This window comes from Hibiscus syriacus, unplaced genomic scaffold, assembly GCF_006381635.1.
Source record: "Hibiscus syriacus cultivar Baekdansim isolate YM2019G1 unplaced genomic scaffold, ASM638163v2 tig00110123_pilon, whole genome shotgun sequence".
In the NCBI taxonomy this organism is placed as follows: Eukaryota; Viridiplantae; Streptophyta; class Magnoliopsida; order Malvales; family Malvaceae; genus Hibiscus; species Hibiscus syriacus.
Window position 1 is genome coordinate 2,574,728 of NW_024062599.1, and position 18,558 is coordinate 2,593,285.

At 35.3% G+C, this 18,558-nt stretch overlaps 2 protein-coding genes across 2 annotated transcripts; one reads left to right on the forward strand and one right to left on the reverse strand.

Annotated features, from left to right (window-relative positions):
• Positions 1 to 1,250: 1,250 nt before the first annotated feature.
• LOC120215532 (sorcin-like) lies at positions 1,251 to 4,381 on the forward strand. Its single transcript, XM_039213194.1, has 10 exons — positions 1,251 to 1,361; positions 1,448 to 1,506; positions 1,595 to 1,635; positions 1,724 to 1,755; positions 1,907 to 1,935; positions 2,222 to 2,258; positions 2,468 to 2,524; positions 3,262 to 3,338; positions 3,708 to 3,781; positions 4,114 to 4,381. The coding sequence occupies exons 1-10, from the start codon at positions 1,278 to 1,280 to the stop codon at positions 4,131 to 4,133; spliced, it is 510 nt and encodes a 169-aa protein (XP_039069125.1). The 5' UTR covers positions 1,251 to 1,277; the 3' UTR covers positions 4,134 to 4,381.
• A 220-nt stretch (positions 4,382 to 4,601) lies between these two features.
• On the reverse strand, positions 4,602 to 17,435 carry LOC120215565. The gene is made up of 5 exons (XM_039213215.1): positions 17,128 to 17,435; positions 17,001 to 17,041; positions 5,517 to 5,557; positions 5,089 to 5,291; positions 4,602 to 4,607 (listed from the first exon to the last, which is right to left on the reverse strand). The coding sequence occupies exons 1-5, from the start codon at positions 17,383 to 17,385 to the stop codon at positions 4,602 to 4,604; spliced, it is 549 nt and encodes a 182-aa protein (XP_039069146.1). The 5' UTR covers positions 17,386 to 17,435.
• Between the last annotated feature and the right edge of the window lie 1,123 nt (positions 17,436 to 18,558).

Sequence of the window (18,558 nt, forward strand, 5' to 3'; positions counted from 1 at the left end):
TGTTTATTAGCCAACAAAACAAGAAAGGAAATTATTTTTAGAGATTTACGTAAACTACTACTTCGCTGTGATGAATTGTTCTGGTTGAATGTTTGATGGCCAAATGGGCCTTATTTATACATACAACGATGGCAGGGAAATTCCAAGAGAAATGTAGAAAGTAAGAGAGAGTTGAAGAAGCAGGGTGATAGAACCTGGAGAATTCTGGTTAAAGTTGTCGTTATCCAGGCCATTCAATGGGCTCAATCTAATTGTCTTGGCCCAAATCAGATCTTAAATATAGTAATTTGGGATTAATAAATTTAAATTATACTGTCTAGAATAGTAAAATGCTAAAAATATTAAATTATAATTAGAAATTTGAACACAAGGTTAATATTTTTATATTAATATTAAAATATGTTTATTAATGGTATACTATCAAAATTATCTTCTAAGGTTTATCAAAATGGTCATTTTGATCTTTATTTTTTCTAGAGTATTTTGACACTCAACGTTTCATGTTAGGACAAAAGATCCCTCTATAAATAAAAATCGTTAGTTAATAAATGATTAACACTCTAAAACAAAGGTATTTTTACCTAAAATAAAACGTTGAGGTATAAAATGCTTTAAAAATAAAGAATAAAGACAGACGTTTGATCTAATACTCACATTGACCTTTATTCTTTATTTATAGAGCAGTTTATCCCTCAATATTTCATTTTAAAGTAAAAAGACTTCTATTTTAGAGTGTTAATCATTTGTTAACTAATGATTTTCATTCATAGAGAGGCCTTTTTACTCCAAATAAAACATGGTAGGCCAAAATTCTCAAAAAATAATAAGGACTAAAATGACCATTTCGATAAATGTTGAAAGCTAATTGTGGCATTATGCCTTTATTAAATCATCCCTAACATTTTGTTATGATTTTATTTTGGTTATTCATGGTTAAAAAATAACAGTGTTACTGACATGTCACCATAAGATAAATGCCACATCATCATTGAAAAATAAAAAAAATATCACATTATCAATTATGTTAAAATTTTAACGATGAGTAACCAAAATGAAACAAAAAATAATATCGGGTACGATTGTTGAAAAAAAAAGATAGTTGAATGATCAGAACGGAATAAAAATGATAGTTGAAGTGCTAAATATGTAGTTTACCCAATAAATTAGGGGACGACGTCGTAAGTGAGAACGTAATACCACGTATGTAAAAATCCCGTTGACGTGGTTACCCCGACCTGCGAAATTGGGAATCTGAGGCCCTTCGTCTCTGTTTAGAAATGGATGATAGCGTTCTTCTAAGAGAGTGGTTCGACCGAGTTGACTCAGGGAAAACCGGAAGCATCACCGCTCCTCAACTCAAGGTTCCTTTTTCAACCCCCCTTTAAACTTGTTTTTTTAAATAATAATTAAACCGCTTAATTCCCTTTGAATGTAAAATAACGATCAGAGCGCTTTCGTCATGGGTAATCTCAACTTTCCTCTTTCTGTCGTTCAACAAATGATCAGGTTTCTTTTCAATTTAAAAAAAAATCTCAATTTTTAGCTCTTCTTTAACCCTTTTTGTTGATCAATCGTCTCCTATTTAAATTTGCAGGATGTATGATTTTGATAGAAATGGCACCATGAGCTTTGAAGGTGAATTTTTCATCATTTGATAAATTTATATTTATTTTCTTTTCCGATTTCTGTTCTATTTGTTGACATTTTTTTTGGTTAAGCATAGAATTTATTGCTCTCAACAAGTTCCTCGTCAAGGTTAGTACTTTCATCATTGGAATTCTATCCTTTTCAATTATGATTCATACTGTTGATATTTTTCTTTCAATGTGAATGGCAGAATGGAATTCATAATAGGAAATGTTATTCAGTTACTCTAATTATCTGATTTAATGGTTTCTTTCTACAGGTCCAGCAAGCCTTCTCTGACTTAGAGAGGTAATTTTTACACTCACAGTCGATTCAAAGTAACATAGATTCTAGGATAAATTCATATTTGTTAGATACTGCTTTTAGTGATTGAAGGGTTTAACCATTTGATGCTTAAGACGACAATTTGTGGGGGTAACAAATGACAATTGACAATTTCTAACTAAACGGAGTCTTATTCAATTCCAAACATTCATTTTAATGTATCAGCAAGTTAAGACGTGCTGTGTGCACCCACCCATTTTCTATTTGCTTCAATCAGAACTAAAAGCATACTTTATTGTTCACGTTACAGGAATCGTGGATTCCTTGTAATTGATGATGTTTACGAGGTATGTTCAAGCAAAGTGTCTTTTAAAACTTATACCGCCCATCAAATTTGGCAACTTTAGACTTTGAATAGATATTTCTTTTTCATTTATTTGGGTCACGCTGATTTTCTCTGAGTTCAATTTGCGTCAATTTTTTTTTATCTCCCTTTCATTTCTGCTTCTGTTATCATCCCAGTTGTTCTGGTTATGATATCACTACATTGTTGCAGGCATTAAACAAAATTGGGTTTTCTTTGGATTCTCCTGCGTTCTACACAGTATGTGAGGTAAAGCCTATATAATTGGACATAAAGTTACAAGTGTGAGGGTGATATTATGTAGCAGAACATGGTAATAAAGTTTCATGACCGTAGCTTGTTTCCACTAGAATTTGTAGAATGTCAAGTAAAATCTATTTTCATAGATGTAAGTGTATATTACATTCTTTATTTCTTGTATGTTCAAATGAGACTATTAGCTCTATGATCAGGAGTAAAGTTAATTTTTATGTTGGAGGTGCCAGGAATCAATATTAAATAATGAGTCTTGGGGGCCAACATAGATTTTTATCATTTTTAATAAGAGAATAATAAAACATCTAGTGTGTTTGGAAGAGCCAAGGGGGTCCAAGGCCACTGCCTGCCCCCCTTTCGCTTCGCCAATTTATGGTGGATTCTTATTCTGTTCGTCATCCTCTTCCAGATTCCGGTCATACTCTTTGCACCACACGCACTGTACTGTTCGAAAGCATTATCAATATCAATCTTTTTGATGTTGATTGAGGATTCTGTGATTTCCTAATTTTCTAGTTAAATGTGTATTTAGGATTCCCCTTCCAAACCTGTTCAAGATTTCTAATTTCATTAGTTTCTGTTTTAGTATGGATTTAGTGCCTATGGTTTTCTCATCAAAATTTTTGATTTGCCCATCTTGGCTTGCTTGGCATTAACTGAATTTAGTTACGCTTTTTACTATACGCTGGATACAATGTCCATCCATTTTTATTTCTTTACTTTCTTGGCAGAGCTTTGATCAGAAAAAGAATGGGAGATTGCAGCTTGATGACTTCATATCGCTTTGTATATTTCTGCAGTCTGCTCGGTAAAGTATCTCTAATATCTGCTGAACTGCGTGTTGACTGTTGAATATCATGCATGTGTCTTGCAGATCGAATAATATTAGTGTGTAAAATTGTGCAAAAATAGTATCCTCATATGGTTTGTCAGGAACATCTGGAATGTCTTGTCAATTTTTTTTTATTGTAAGATGTACGCAATGCAGACATGAAATAAACACACATACTCGCATACCATTCATATTGGAACGTACATGATTGAATTCACTTCAATTGAAGGTGCTTGACATAGAGTCTTCATATAATCATATTTATAAGTCAATTTCTGAGACAGGATATATAAATCTCCTTTCTTTCCCTCACTCCTTTGCGGATTGTAATTGTTGTCGGTGCAGAAATATGTTTAATGCATTCGACACTGGAAAACAAGGCAGGGTTACTCTTGATCTGAACCAGTTTGTTTACTGCGGTGAGCACTCTAGATTTGAACGACAATTACCCTTCTTTTCATACTTACGATTGCATGCTGTCTTTGCACTTTAAGAAATGCATAAACAGCAGCCTAACATAAATATGAACATAGGTATAGAGATATGACCCACCAATGGCCTTCCAAGCATATGAAAACACTTAAAAATTGAACATACCTACATCGTATACATATCCGTGTTTGATACTGAAATCTGAGTGCAAGTATCAGAGAACAATAGGGTTCTCTTGTTTGATCTTCAACCATAGTTGTTTTTCTTTGGCATTTTCATGCCATCCATTGATTTGATGACTTCATGCGTGTAATTTCAGCTGCCAGCTGTAGAATATGACCTGGACAAGTGCAGGTAAATTGGACTTGAGAAATAACTCTGTGAATTCAGATGTTCTGTTTGGAAAAAACTTGTTGACAAGGGTGGTTCATTTGAAATTTTTCATGTATATATCTTGTATGTATGATGATGTTCTGAAAATTCAAATGAAATAAGGGGCAGTGATGTCCATGTTAGTTTGTTGGAGTGGTAGGGATCCATGAACGTGGGGGCTCCATAGGGGCACAATCTTTAACTTGTAAAACCAATGGTGGAAAATTTTCACTTGACATTCCATTTATTTTCTCGTGTTAAAATAATTATAATTTTTTTTACAAACTAATAAACTGCTTTAAATAATATCTAAATAAAGTTAGGCCAAGTGGGTTCCAATTGGTTTTGGGGTTAGTGAAAAAATAATGTATTTTGTTTTCAAGTTGTTTCAGAGATACTCGTTGATGAGATATACATATCATTCATTCTTTCATGTCAGACCTATGACCAAAAGACATTTATCAAAGCACCTTGCTTAAATGTTCCTCTGCTACATTCGACCTTTATTAACTAGTTGCACAAAATGACCTCTCCTTTCAAAAAAAAACAAAAATGAAAAAAAACAAAATGACCTTTATATCCTTCTCTAACCCCATCTTCACTCTCGGCCGGCCTGCTGGATAAAGCGTCTACAACCTCTCAATCGGTGGTGGATCTATAATTTCGAGAGAGATCTAAAATTTATTTCTTTCCTTTTTAAAAGAAATTGGGTATGTAAATCTCTTATTTCCATATGCCAAAGCTACATTAAATAATATATAGGATTAGCATATAACATAAAAATGATCATATTGTCAGTAATCCTGTAATTGATAATTAATTCAATATATTTTTTTTTGCTGTTGAAGGAATTGATTCAATATACTTAAGAGACGGGATTAGTTATATTGCAATGAGAGAGATAGGGGGAGGGGAAGAATACCTGGTCAAAGAATTCTCCAGCAAAACGTGCACCCTCAGCAGTATTTTGAGCCACATCTTCGACAATTTCAAGGGTATCTTTAAGTCGGCCTTCTGGCAGATTATTTCCGATTTCATCCGCCACCTCCTCCACTTGCTCCGCCACTTTTTTGACAGTGTTCGTCACCGCTTCTACTTTTTCTATTACAGTTTCAGCGTTTTCATTCATTTCGGGTTTACAGTGATTATGGCTGTCGCGGGCGTTATTATGACCGTCACGGGCGTTATTGCGGGTGTAACAGGTAATGGCTAACTCAAACTGCGGTGAAACAACTATATCGCGGACAAAATCACGGTTGCGAAACGTTATTTGAAAACCTGGTTTCAGCTTAGATATGCATATAAAAAACAATATAGGAGAACGCAATTTGGATAACTTATAATCCAAACCTTTCAGTTTTAACAATGGACCCCATTTGCTCCTCCAAAAGTAGTATCGTAACCGTCATTCGGTTGAGTCTCGGAATTGGGCTTCGACTTAGGAAAATGGATTAGGAGTCGCCACCGGTCATTTATTTTAAACAAAATGGGTTGACCGGATATCTTATTTCTTACATGATCTGCGTCTTACCAAAGATGTGTCGGATTCGGGAGTCGGTTACAGTCAAAGAATGATTATCACCCTTGAACTGCCCTTTCGGTAATACGTAATTTCCAGTTGTCTTAAATTAAGAAAATTGTAATTTAAAATTAAAAGGTAAAATGACGATCCAAATTTCTTACCTCCGATTGATTTAAAATCATCCTTAAACAAGTTCAGAAGCATGTTAGAGAGGAGAAAAATGAAAATGAAATAGAGAAAAGACAAAGGAAATAAAAATAATAAGAAGATAGAAAGATGAAAAAAGGACATACAGATGAAATAACACTGAACATTAAGGAAATATGGATAAAATAAAGGTAAATAAAAAATTAGAAAAAAAAAACTAAATAAATAAAGTGAAGATGAAAATATATACATATATATAACATAAAGTGAATAAAATAACAAAACCATTAATATAACAAAAGGAGTGTAAATAAAATATTAATAGTGTACATATATATATATACATATATATATTGATAAAATATAATAAGAAAATTCAAACAAAGATTTAAGAATATATGTATCATAATAATAAGTTAAAAAAATATTTAAGAATATATATACATATATAAAACGATATATTTATTATATATATAAAAATAAAAAATATATATATACAATAATACAAATAATAAAAGGAAACAAATAAAATATTTATATAATGAATAAAGGACTAATATGAATAAAAAGCTAAAAATGGGGCCGAATTTGAAAAATGATTAGTGTCAGAATTGCAAATCAGGGGTGAAATGGAAGTTTCAGAAAACAGGGAACCAAAAGCGCGATTTACCCTTCTTCTTTAGAAAACACGTGGGTCGCTTCCAGCTGGGTCGGGTCGCACGGGTCGGGTCGCACGGGTCGGTTCGGGTTTCATGGGCTCTGTATAAAGGCCAAATAATCTTTTTTAAACTTCTTTTCTCTTCTTCCTAAACCAAAACTCCCCCCTCTCTTAGTGTTTCTCTGAAATGTTCTTCCACACGAAGAACAGATGTCGCGATTACCAGATTCCGACCGTCCCGCCACCTCATCGACCGCCGTTGAACGGCATCGGCCGTCGTTCATTGGCGGTGAAGCACGAAAAAAATTATTTTTAAAAAGATGCTTTTATCCACTATTCGAAAACTAGGTTTTTTTTTTTTAAAAAACACCTCGAAAATGCGTAGATCTATGAAAAATGTTTCGACCACCACCCCTCCTTTCATCGACGGTTGGGTCGTACACTCAAAGAAGACAACATGCAATCCTCAAAATGAAAAAAGGTGAGATTTTTTTACCTTTATTGCTTTCGAAAATTTAAAAATAATGCTTCGAATACACTTGGTTTGCTTGTATCTCTCTCGATCTTTTCTGGTATTTTGTGTGCAATATTCGTGTGTAATCTGTGTATATTCCATGTAAAAATATGTGTTGTTTACAGGTCTTATTTATAATCCTTTTTTTAGGAGCTTAACTCCTAGTGAAATACTAATTTTCTTGTTTGCTGATGGCCTTGTGTGCTTCCCTTGCGCCGGAGTTTACGGGATTGGTGGTTGTTGCACCGAGAGAACCGAGCTTGTTGAGCGGCTGGAAACTCATACGAGGAGAGACGTGCGAGATGGGGGCTTCGAACAAGCGGCGTGCTAGGGTTTGCTACTGGGATGCACACGTGGGTTTGTGTAGTTTGGGTCTGCCAAACGGGCTGCTGAGATGTTAGGCCACGTGTTTCATTTGCTGGGCCATTTGGACCTGTAGGGAAAAACAAAATGTAAATGTATTATATTTATAATATAATAATATTACATTTTATAATTTCTACGGTCGAAATTAAGTGTCTTCAGCTGCCCCTCTTTGCTCATTATCGTGTAACAAAAATAGAGCAAAGATTAAAAGACGCAAATTTCGGCCAAATCGAATGTCTTATGTTGTAGAGTTGAAATCTGATTTTGAAACCGGTTTGTCAATTTAAATCACGAAATGACTCCCTCGTCATAAGGTTGAGTCAAAACTGGAAAACTCTGAGCACGAAATCATTCGTCATGAAGTTAAAATAGAACTCAGAGTATTAGAAAGTAGTTCCTGGACTCCTCTATGTTGTTGATGCGGCATCGAGCTGAATAGAATCGAACTCGTCAGTTTTGATAAATAACCCTTCTTACCTTGAGCTATGTTGCAAATTTGATTTTTCCTCTGATTTGAATGACATGATTCAAATGATGCTTCAAGAGAAGTTATCTCAAAAGAGAGAGAATTCGTTTCAAGGGAAACGATCTCAAAGATATTTGTTGTTTCATGAGAAACGATCTCAAGGTAAACAAAATTTTGTTTTAAGGAAAATAATTTCAAAGATTTTGTGTTTCAAAAGAAATCGTCTCAAGGGAGACAAAATTTTTCAAGAGAAACTGTCTCGAGAGAGACGAAATTTGTTTAAAGGAAAACAAATTAAAAGATTTTGTTTAAAGGGAAACTGTCTCAATAGAGACAAAATTTGTTTCAAAGGAAATAGATTCAAAGATTTTGTTTCAAGGGAAACTGTCTCAAGAGAGACAAAATTTGTTAAGAGAAAATGTCTCAAGAGAGACAAAATTTGTTTTAAAAGAAACTGTCTCAAGGGATACGAAATTTGTTTCAAGGGAAACTGTCTCAAGAGAGACAAAATTTGTTTTAAGAGAAAATGTCTCAAGAGAGACAAAATTTGTTTTAAGAGAAAATGTTTCAAGAGAGACAAAATTTGTTTTAAGAGAAACCGTCTCAAGAGAGACAAAACTTTGTTTTGAGTAAATTAGTCTTGAGCGAGGCGACCCCTTGTATCGAGAGAAACAATCTTAATAGTGATCGATAATATGCTATTCATACATGTTAAAGAAATCCTTTCAGAAGCTTTAATCGTTGACTTAAGGAAGTCAAATCTGCAGATGGCATGTTTGTTGTGACACTAAATCACTTTATCAGGCCCAATATCCTTCTTTTTTGAGCTTTTAATTGGATGTTCTTCGTTGTGAAGTTCAGATCCACACTTGTAAATTACACTTCTTTTGAGTTCAATATCCTCCATTGTGAAGTTGAAATTGACTCTAGCATGAATCTGCAAAATTATGCACATATGCGATGCTATGGATGTGATGCTCTTATGTATGCCTAAAATGTATATTCAAAACATGTTATTTTAGGGTTTGGATAGAAATCTCAATCAGTGGTTGTCAGTCTTGATGTCTCTTGATGCTGGAATCTTGAATTTCTGATTCTTGATATTGGATTCTTCAATATGCTTAAAACATAATGTTGATCGGTGAAGGGAATAATTGTGTGAGCAATCTTCATTCTCTCAGTTTGTCTTCATTTCTACCAGGGTGTACTCTTGCAAACCTCAACCTAAGACAATTTATTTTCTTTGCTCCAACAAATTTTGCCCCAAAAATTTGGCTTCTCCTGCCCCAGTTTCAATCTTGAGCTTCGGAGAAATATTCGTTGATTTCCAAGACATGCTTCCAGAGAACTCATCTTGTTTAAAAGTGCTTTTTTTCTTTGAATTTTCAAAATTTTGAAAAATATCAAAAGGAGTTTTGAGAAATATTGCCTCCTTATAGGTTTCACAATTGAAGCAAATCATAAAACCGGAGTTCATTGGATATCAAAAGAATCAAATGCTCTTTTAATCTTTGATAGTTGCAAACCTTTGACAAATATCAAGATCGAAAAGTTGGTTGAGAGGTGGGTTATTAAGGTTTGTTTCATCGATTCGGTCATCGTGAAGATCATGGCATACCCTTTTTCTTGATTTGACATTTTGATCGGAGGCGAACAAAATGACACAACTAGCACAATCAATGGCTAGACCTTTCAGAATACTTCTGTTTCAGTTCTCTGAAATCTTCCATTTGTTCAAGTTTTGTAAGCTCCTCTAACAAAGGTAGTGCGGAAATATAGGTCTAAAAATGATATTATTGAGTGCTCGTGTGTATTTGACTCTAACAAGTGTTCCTTAACTCCCTTAGTCCATTTTTACCGAAACTCCTTATTTAAGTTAAATGGAAAGCTGGATCCATAAAGCCGGGGCATTTTACCAATTGCTCTAGAGGGACAACTCAATATGTAAAGACCTTTATCAGGTTAGTTGAATCTTATCCATAAAGCCGGGGAGTTTAACCAATTGCCTTAGAGGGACAACTCAAGCTTTATTATATAGTATAATATTAGAATCTGGGTATACGGGTCAAATTTCTTAAGTTTGTTAAGAAGAACATGTTATAGTCTAGGTGTTTTTGAAGGTCAGAAAATCTCATCGTTAGAGTTCAATTCCCAAGCAACTGACCTAAACTAGATTCACCTACTTGACCATTCCATCTGAGAAGATCATGATCATCATTGAACGTCTTAAACAAAAGTATAAACCAATTAGTTTTGCAATCTCATGTGCTAGTTTCCCCATTCTGTTCGCTCCTGACACATACCTGAATACCAAACATTTGATGAACTCTTCATGAGAAGAGAAAACTAGTTCGGTAAGAGAAACACATGTATTCTGATGTATCTTTTAAATTAGGACCAAGGGGTCTTTATGTTACAGGGTTCAATCTTATCGTTTATCAAAGATTTACAATCTCAATTATTAAACATCTTTTAATTAATGTGATATTCTAGGAATTCAAGATTAAAATTTGCTAATTTCCTAAGAAGGAAGCATTTTATTTAAAATGTTTAAATGTCAAGTGACTTAAAAACGTTCCCTCATAAGAAGTACGAAAGAAAAAACAAGTTCAAACAAGATGATGTGCTTAAAAGTGCAAGAAAATTCTTGATGAATGCCTCATCCGACTCTAGATCAGAATGCCCATTACATATTGAAAGTCCATGCCCCTGAATCGATCAGATCTTGGACCTTACGTTTTAATGCCCCACAGTTCTCAGTGGTGTGCCCTGAGCTCCCAATATGATAGTTGCATACGGAGTTAATATCATGGCCTTCAGGATATGGGACATCTCTAGGTTTGGATTGAACCAGAGTCACAAGATTCTTCTCAACTAGCGTTGGGAGTAACTCCTCATATGTCATTGGGATTGGACCGTTGTGAATCTTTTCTTTCCTCGGTTCTCTCTGAGTTTGTTTAGAAGTACCGGATGGTACAACAGTAGTGGAGATCGTAACACCTTTGTTGGCGTTGTAGGTGATGACTTTGTTGATCTGTCTTTCTTTATTATTTATGGGAGGCTTCTTACTGGAGTCCTCTCCCTTAATTTTCCCTTTTTTTATAGCTAGCTCGATCATCTCACCAGCCATGACTAGATCTGAGAAACTTCCCGATGTGATTGCCACCAAGTGCCCGAAGTAATGTTCTTTCAGGGTTTATACAAACAATTTCCTGGTTTCCTTTGCATCCAAAGGTGGATGAACTTGCACAGCCAAATCCCTCCATCTCTGTGCGTATTGTCGGAAACTCTCGTTGTGTTCCTTCTCCAGACTTTGCAACATAACCCGGTCTGGTCTCATATCGTTGATATGCTTATACTTCTCCAAGAAAGACTTGGCTAGATCTTTCCACGTCTTGATATGAGTTCGATTGAGCTGGTTGTACCACCGGATAGCTGAACCGGACAGGCTCTCCTGGAAGCAGTGGATCAGGAGTTGGTCATTTCCCCCATGTTCTGTCATCTTCCGACAGAACATAGTGATATGGGCTGAAGGGCAGCTGTTCCCGTCGAACTTCTCAAACTTGGGAACTTTAAACTTTGGTGGAAGCACCAAATATGGAACCAGGCTCAGCTCCATTGCGTCCACTCCATAATAATCATGGTCCCCTTGGACCATCTTCATTTGATCTTCTAACATCTTGATATTCTCTTCTATCTTTTTTGCATTATCCTTATCGTCAAAATCTGGGATATAATAGTCTTTCAGATGAGTGTTGATCGCGGAAGCCTGTACATTTGTACCAGATATGGCTTTCCCCTTGATAGCATATGAGTCCCCTTGTAATCTGGGTAAGATTTAAGGTGAGACAACCGCTTGTGGGGTAGGCGGTGTAGTTACCCCTTCTGGTGAACCTGCCCCAGTCATACTGTCTGTTGTAGGCCAACTAACTTGGCAACGATCTGATCAACCAAAGATTCTTGGTTCTTCATGATTGTATTCAGAGTACTCAGACTACTCTAGTTTATCTTATCTTTGAGTTCTTTCTACAATTTTGACATGTTCTCCTCGATTTTCTCGATTCTTGCTTCAATCTTCATCTTTTTCAGGCGAGTGTTATGCGGATGAGATGTGTCCAATACTTGAGATGGTGTATCCAATATGTGTTCCTTTTTTATGAGACATGCTTCTGTTAGTCAAAGCGAATGCAAAGAAAATAACAAAGTGCAAAATATGTCTAAAGGCATGATGCATGAAATGCTCGAGGCATTAATCCAAAAAACGTGCCCGTTATTATGAATAATCCTTATTGAGGACAAAAGCGTTTTATCTTTTAAGAGACAAAAAATATCATGACAGCTTCTGACAGTTGACTAGTCTTCTTCCTTCGTCTATCACCGGTTGAATAACCTGTCGAACCGCATCGGCTTCTTTGGATGAACCATGCAAATGTTGAGTTGCTTTTTGTACTAGTCCAAGAAGTTTCGAATGACTGCATCTCAGGCATTTATCTTTTGTTGAGCATGTTCCCAACGAATACGTCATTAGAGCCCTCAATTGATAGGAACTATGTGGAGTTCATTTGTCTGTTTCTTGAATTCGTTAGCAATGGTCTCTAATTACAACTAACATTTTGTCATTGTTGTCTTCTAAGGGACTCCCAAGATCAGTAACCTTCATCTTGCCCCTGCAAGCTCTGCCAGTCAGTTCTTCCAAGATAGGTTTTCATTGTGCTTGATGTAGACCCAATTCATTCTGAGTCCTTTATAATGCAACAAAGTGATATACTCTTCAATTGTGGGCACCACGTCTTCGGGATTGAATGTGACACATAATCGCCTTGTAGACTGCCCTCTGCATTTTCATCTATTGTATTACAACCCCTTTGTCCATTAATATAGATTATTCATATTCAACAAACACGTTTTTGGTGAATCAACACCTCTTTCGAATGATGTGAATGATAAAAAAAACACAAAGGTAAAAGAGTTAGTAAAAATAAAGAGTAAATAAAAAATGATGAAAGAAAAAGAGTAAAAAGACAAAAAACAACATGGTTAGGGTGAAAATATCCTATGTTTTGGAATGTGGTTTCGGGGTAAGCTCTAAATCTCCATAGTCTCCCGGTTTAGGTTCTAAAAAACGGTACCCGAGTTCTCCTTGTTGGCGCCCCCTTGGGCTTACCAGACCCTTAGTCATAAACCCATCACAGGCATGTGTGGACTAAGTTAAACTCGAGAGGACACATTCCCTTATGTCTGTGAGGTGAATAAATTCACACGAAGACATAAGATATATGAATCCCGAAGGCTACTTGCTAGGCCTGTGCGGTGAATAAATTCACACGAAGGCGTAGCTTTCACCTCCATTTAAATAGGGTTTGGAGCTCGAGTTTAGAGCCTTAAGTAAAAAACAAGCTTTGAAGGCTGAAATCATTGGAAAACAATTAGTACAACTATTTACTTGAAAATATAATCAAACGTAAGTAATAAGGATCGAAATGTTACCTTACAATTTAAACTTACATTTTCGTTAAAAAAAATATTGGAAATTACCTTAGCCTGACTCACTTACCTGTGTCCTAGTGGAGTCGCCAAACTGTTGTAACCGTCCTTTAGTTGGGCCCCAGAATTGGGCTTCGACTTAGGAAAATGGATTAGGAGTCGCCACCGGTCATTTATTTTAAACAAAATGGGTTGACCGGATACCTTATTTCATATCTGATCTACGTCTTACCAAAGATGTGTCAGATTCGGGAGTCAGTTACAGTCAAGGAAGGGTTAGTACCCTTGAACTGCCCTTTCGGTACTACGTAGTTTCCAGTTGTCTTAAATTAAGAAAATTGTAATTTAAAATTAAAAGGTAAAATGGCGATCCAAATTTCTTACCACTGATTGATTTAAAATCATCCTTAAACAAGTTCAGATGAATGTTAGTGAGGAGAAAAATGAAAATGAAATAGAGAAAAGACAAAGGAAATAAAAATAAGAGAAAATAACCTCAGTGACAAAAAATGCCTTATAATATATGATTTTAACCAACGTTTTTTGGATTTGCCAAAATGACCAACTAAACCGCAATGCGATCGATAATTCGCAACGCGATCTCCGGTATCGCAAATCAGTTTCCAAATTCGCAACGTGAACTTCGACTATCGCAACGCGAACTTGGACTATCGCAATGCGATTTACACATTCGCATTGCGATAGTCCAAGTTCGCGTTGCGATAGTTAAAGTTCGCATTGCGATTTTCCAAATTCGTTGCAATAGTCGAAGTTCGCGTTGCGATTTATTCTAAATTCGTTGCGATAGTCCAAGTTCGCGTTGCGATTTATTCTAAATTCGTTGCGATAGTCCAAAATCGCAACGACTGGTGGTATTGCATTTGTTTCTTAAGAATTTTCTCTAAAAAAATAGTATTCGTGCGGATGTGTCGAAGACACGTATTACCACGACCACGACCACGACCACGAGACGAGACGAACGGCGGCGGCGACGGCACGCGAGAGTCCCCCTTGTTCTCTATCACTCAACAAGGAAGTGGGAAAGCCAAGCCTTAAATACCATTCCTAATAGTGTTTCCAATACTATGTGGGATTGAGCATTACCAACACTTGTTTCCAATACAATGTGATTATTCAGGAAACAATTAACAATCATGCACCTTAAAACAACTGAATCAACAACCAATTGCATTAGTATTATACGATTAAATATGTCATAATTAAAAGTCAATCTACAATCAATCGCAATTATTGTAATTTTAAGCAAAACATTCAAAAATAATATCACTATTTAAGGCTCAATCCCACATAGTATTGGGAACAAGTGTTGGTAATGCTCAATCCCACATAGTATTGGAAACACTATTGGGAATGGTATTTAAGGCTTGGCTTTCCCACTTCCTTGTTGAGTGATAGAGAACAAGGGGGACTCTCGCGTGCCGTCGCCGCCGGCGTCCGTCTCGTCTCGTCTCGTCTCGTCTCGACTCATGGCCGTGGTCGTGGTCGTGGTAATACGTGTCTTCGACCCGTCCGCGCGAATACTATCTTTTTAGAGAAAATTCTTAAGAAACAAATGCAATACCACCAGTCGTTGTGATTTTGGACTATCACAAAGAATTTGGAATAAATCGGAACGTAAACTTCGACAATCGCAACGAACTTGGAATAAATCACAACGCGAACTTCGACTATCACAACGAAATTGGAATAAATCGCAACGCGAACTTCGACTATCGCAATGAATTTGGAATAAATCGCAACGCGAACTTCGACTATCGCAACGAACTTGGAATAAATCGCAACGCGAACTTAGACTATCGCAACGAATTTGGAATAAATCGCAATGCGAACTTCGACTATCGCAACGCGAACTTGGACTATCGCAATGCGAATATGTAAATCGCAATGCGATAGTCAAAGTTCGCGTTGCGAATCTAGAAACTGATTTGCGATACCGGAGATCGCGTTGCGAATTATCGATCGCATTGCGATTTAGTTGGTCATTTTGGCAAATCCAAAAAAAGTTGGTTAAAATCATATATTATAAGACATTTTTGGTCACTGAGGTTATTTTCTCAAAAAAATAATACGAAGATAGAAAGATGAAAAAAGGACATACATATGAAATAACACTAAACATTAAGGACATATGGATAAAATAAAGGTAAATAAAACAATAGAAAAAAAACTAAATAAATAAAGTGAAGATGAAAATATATACATATATATATAACATAAAGTGAATAAAATAACAAAACCATTAATATAACAAAAGGAGTGTAAATAAAATATTAATAGTGTACATATATATACATATATATATATATATATATATATATATATATATATATATATATATATATGATAAAATATAATAAGAAAATAATCAAACAAAGATTTAAGAATATACGTATCATAATAATAAGTTAAAAAAATATATAAGAATATATATACATATATAAAACGATATATATATTATATATATAAAAATAAAATATATATATACAATAATACGAATAATAAAAGGAAACAAATAAAATATTTATATAATGAATAAAGGACTAATATGAATAAAAAGCCAAAAATGGGGCCGAATTTGGAAAATGATTAGTGTCAGAATTGCAAATCAAGGGTGAAATGGAAGTTTCAGAAAACAGGGGACCAAAAGCACGGTTTACCCTTCTTCTTTAGAAAACACGCGGGTTGCTTCCAGCTGGGTCGGGTCGCACGGGTCGGTTCGGGTTTCATGGGCTCTGTATAAAGGCCAAATAATTTTTTTAAAACTTCATTTCTCTTCTTCCCAAACCAAAACGCCCCTCTCTCTTAGTGTTTCTCTGAAATGTTCTTCCACACGAAGAACAGATGCCGCGATTACCAGATTCTGACAGTCCCGCCACCTCGCCGGTGCCGTTCATCGGTGGCGAAACACGAAAAAAAATATTTTTAAAAATTGCTTTTATCAACTATTCGAAAACAAGGTTTGTTTTTTCAAAAATGCCTCGGAAATGCGTAGATCTAGGAAAAATGTTTTGACCACCACTCCCTCCTTTCATCGGCGGTTGGGTCGTACACTCAAAGAAAACAACATGCAAGCCTCAAAATGAAAAAAGGTGAGATTTTTTTACCTTTATTGCTTTCGAAAATTTAAAAATAATGCTTCGAATACACTTGGTTTGCTTGTATCTCTCTCGATCTTTTCTGGTATTTTGTGTGCGATATTCGTGTGTAATCTGTGTATATTCCATGTGAAAATATGTGTTGTTTGCAGGTCTTATTTATAATCCTATACATATCTTATTTATAGGAGTTTAACTCTAGTGAAATACTAATTTTCTTGTTTGCTGATGACCTTGTGTGCTTCCCTTGCGCCGGAGTTTACGGGATTGGTGGTTGTTGCGTCGAGAGAATCGGGCTTGTTGAGCGGCTGGAGACTCATACGTGGAGAGACGTGCGAGACAGGGGCTTCAAACAAGCGGCGCACTAGGGTTTGCTGCTGGGATGCACACGTGGGTTTCTGTAGATTGGGTCTGCCAAACGGGCTGCTGAGATGTTAGGCCACGTGTTTCATTTGCTAGGCCATTTGGACCTTTAGGGAAAAACAAAATGTAAATGTATTATATTTATAATATAATAATATTATAATTTATAATTTCTACGGTCGAAATTAAGTGTCTTCAGGTAGGACTACACTCAGCAGAATTCCCAGTACCCAAAGTTTATGCTGAAAAAAAAACTGTAAAATACAAGATTTCTTTCTTTTTGTAACTGTAAAATAAAAGATGAAATAATATTAGATAAGATTAACCAGGAACCAGGACCATGATTTGAGGGTCCCGGTCCGACACCGCAACGAACGACCATGTTCTTGTCTCTGTCAATATTTCTCAACCAAATACTAGTGCCCAGAAATTGCAGATTCTGCTTTCTAATGATCCGATGCCTTTTTGCCTTGTGTTTTGATATCACCAAGAAATGGGTAAAACGTGTAATGGCAGGCTGAAATTTGCAGGTCGACTCCATTTGAACTTTGCATGAAAAGATCAATGCTGAAGTACTCGACATAGCTTGTATTGTTACAGATTTCCTTAGTGTCTTTGAAATGAAGCTAACGCTTATGTAAGAAGAGAAAACAAAGAGAGAGAGAGAGAGAGAGAGAGAGAGAGAGAGAGAGAGAGAGAGAGAGAGAGAGAGAGAGAGAGAGAATTTCGCACTTCATGGAAAATGCATGTTTTTCTTGAAGAATTTATAGCGTGTTTTATACACATATTGATATAGGTGGGAATAGGAAGAAAAACAAATATTTTGATTCTTTGGGTAAATTACTTCAAATGTCACTATCTTTAGAGTTTGTATCAATTTTACTACTGAATTTTAAAATGCTTCAGTTTTAGCATTCAACTTTGATTTTGTCTTCAACTTAAGCATTGGGCCGTTAAATTGTTAACATTGTAATGATGTGCCCATTTTCTTTCACATGAACTTTAGTTTGTGTATTGGTTTTATCACTAAACTTTAAAATATTTCATTTTTAGGCATTGAATATTAATTTGTGTATTATTTTGGTCTTTGTAGACAATCGTCAACCGTTTTGATCGTTTTTGTTAGTCAATCGTAACCTATCACTAGTCGTCATTTGTGGCAAGATCGATTCCAAAACTTGCACACTTATATTTCTTCTCCTTGGATTGGTTTTATATGAAATTCACTTAAAATTGACAAAAATTTATCTAAAAATTTGACATTCTAATATTTTGATCTCCTTCAACTATCATCCAATGAGGATAGTTTTGACGTAAATTTGTCTTCTTCTCGAAAGAATGGTTCTTATTGTTTGAATTTTCGAACAAACACCCTAAACTCCTCAAATCCGAGAAAGCCTCCAAACTCTCAAAATGATAGGTTTTTTTATGTTTAATTTCGTAAGTTTAAAGAGATTTTGAGAAAATCTAAACCAAAATGTAGTAGAAGACAATGAGACGAGTTTATAGATGTCTGGGTGATCCAAAAGATGACGAAAAATGATGGTTTCATACTACATCTAAAAAATGAATGAAAAAAAAATCCTAACTTTGATAAAGAAGATGATAAGGTGGAATAAAAATATTTTTGTTTCCACGTCAAATCAAACTACCACATAATCCGGTTGTAAATGAGTCCAATGATTACATTGAAGTTAAAATTAAAATATTTTAAAATTTAATGGTAAAATTGATATAAACTCTAAAGTTAGTGATA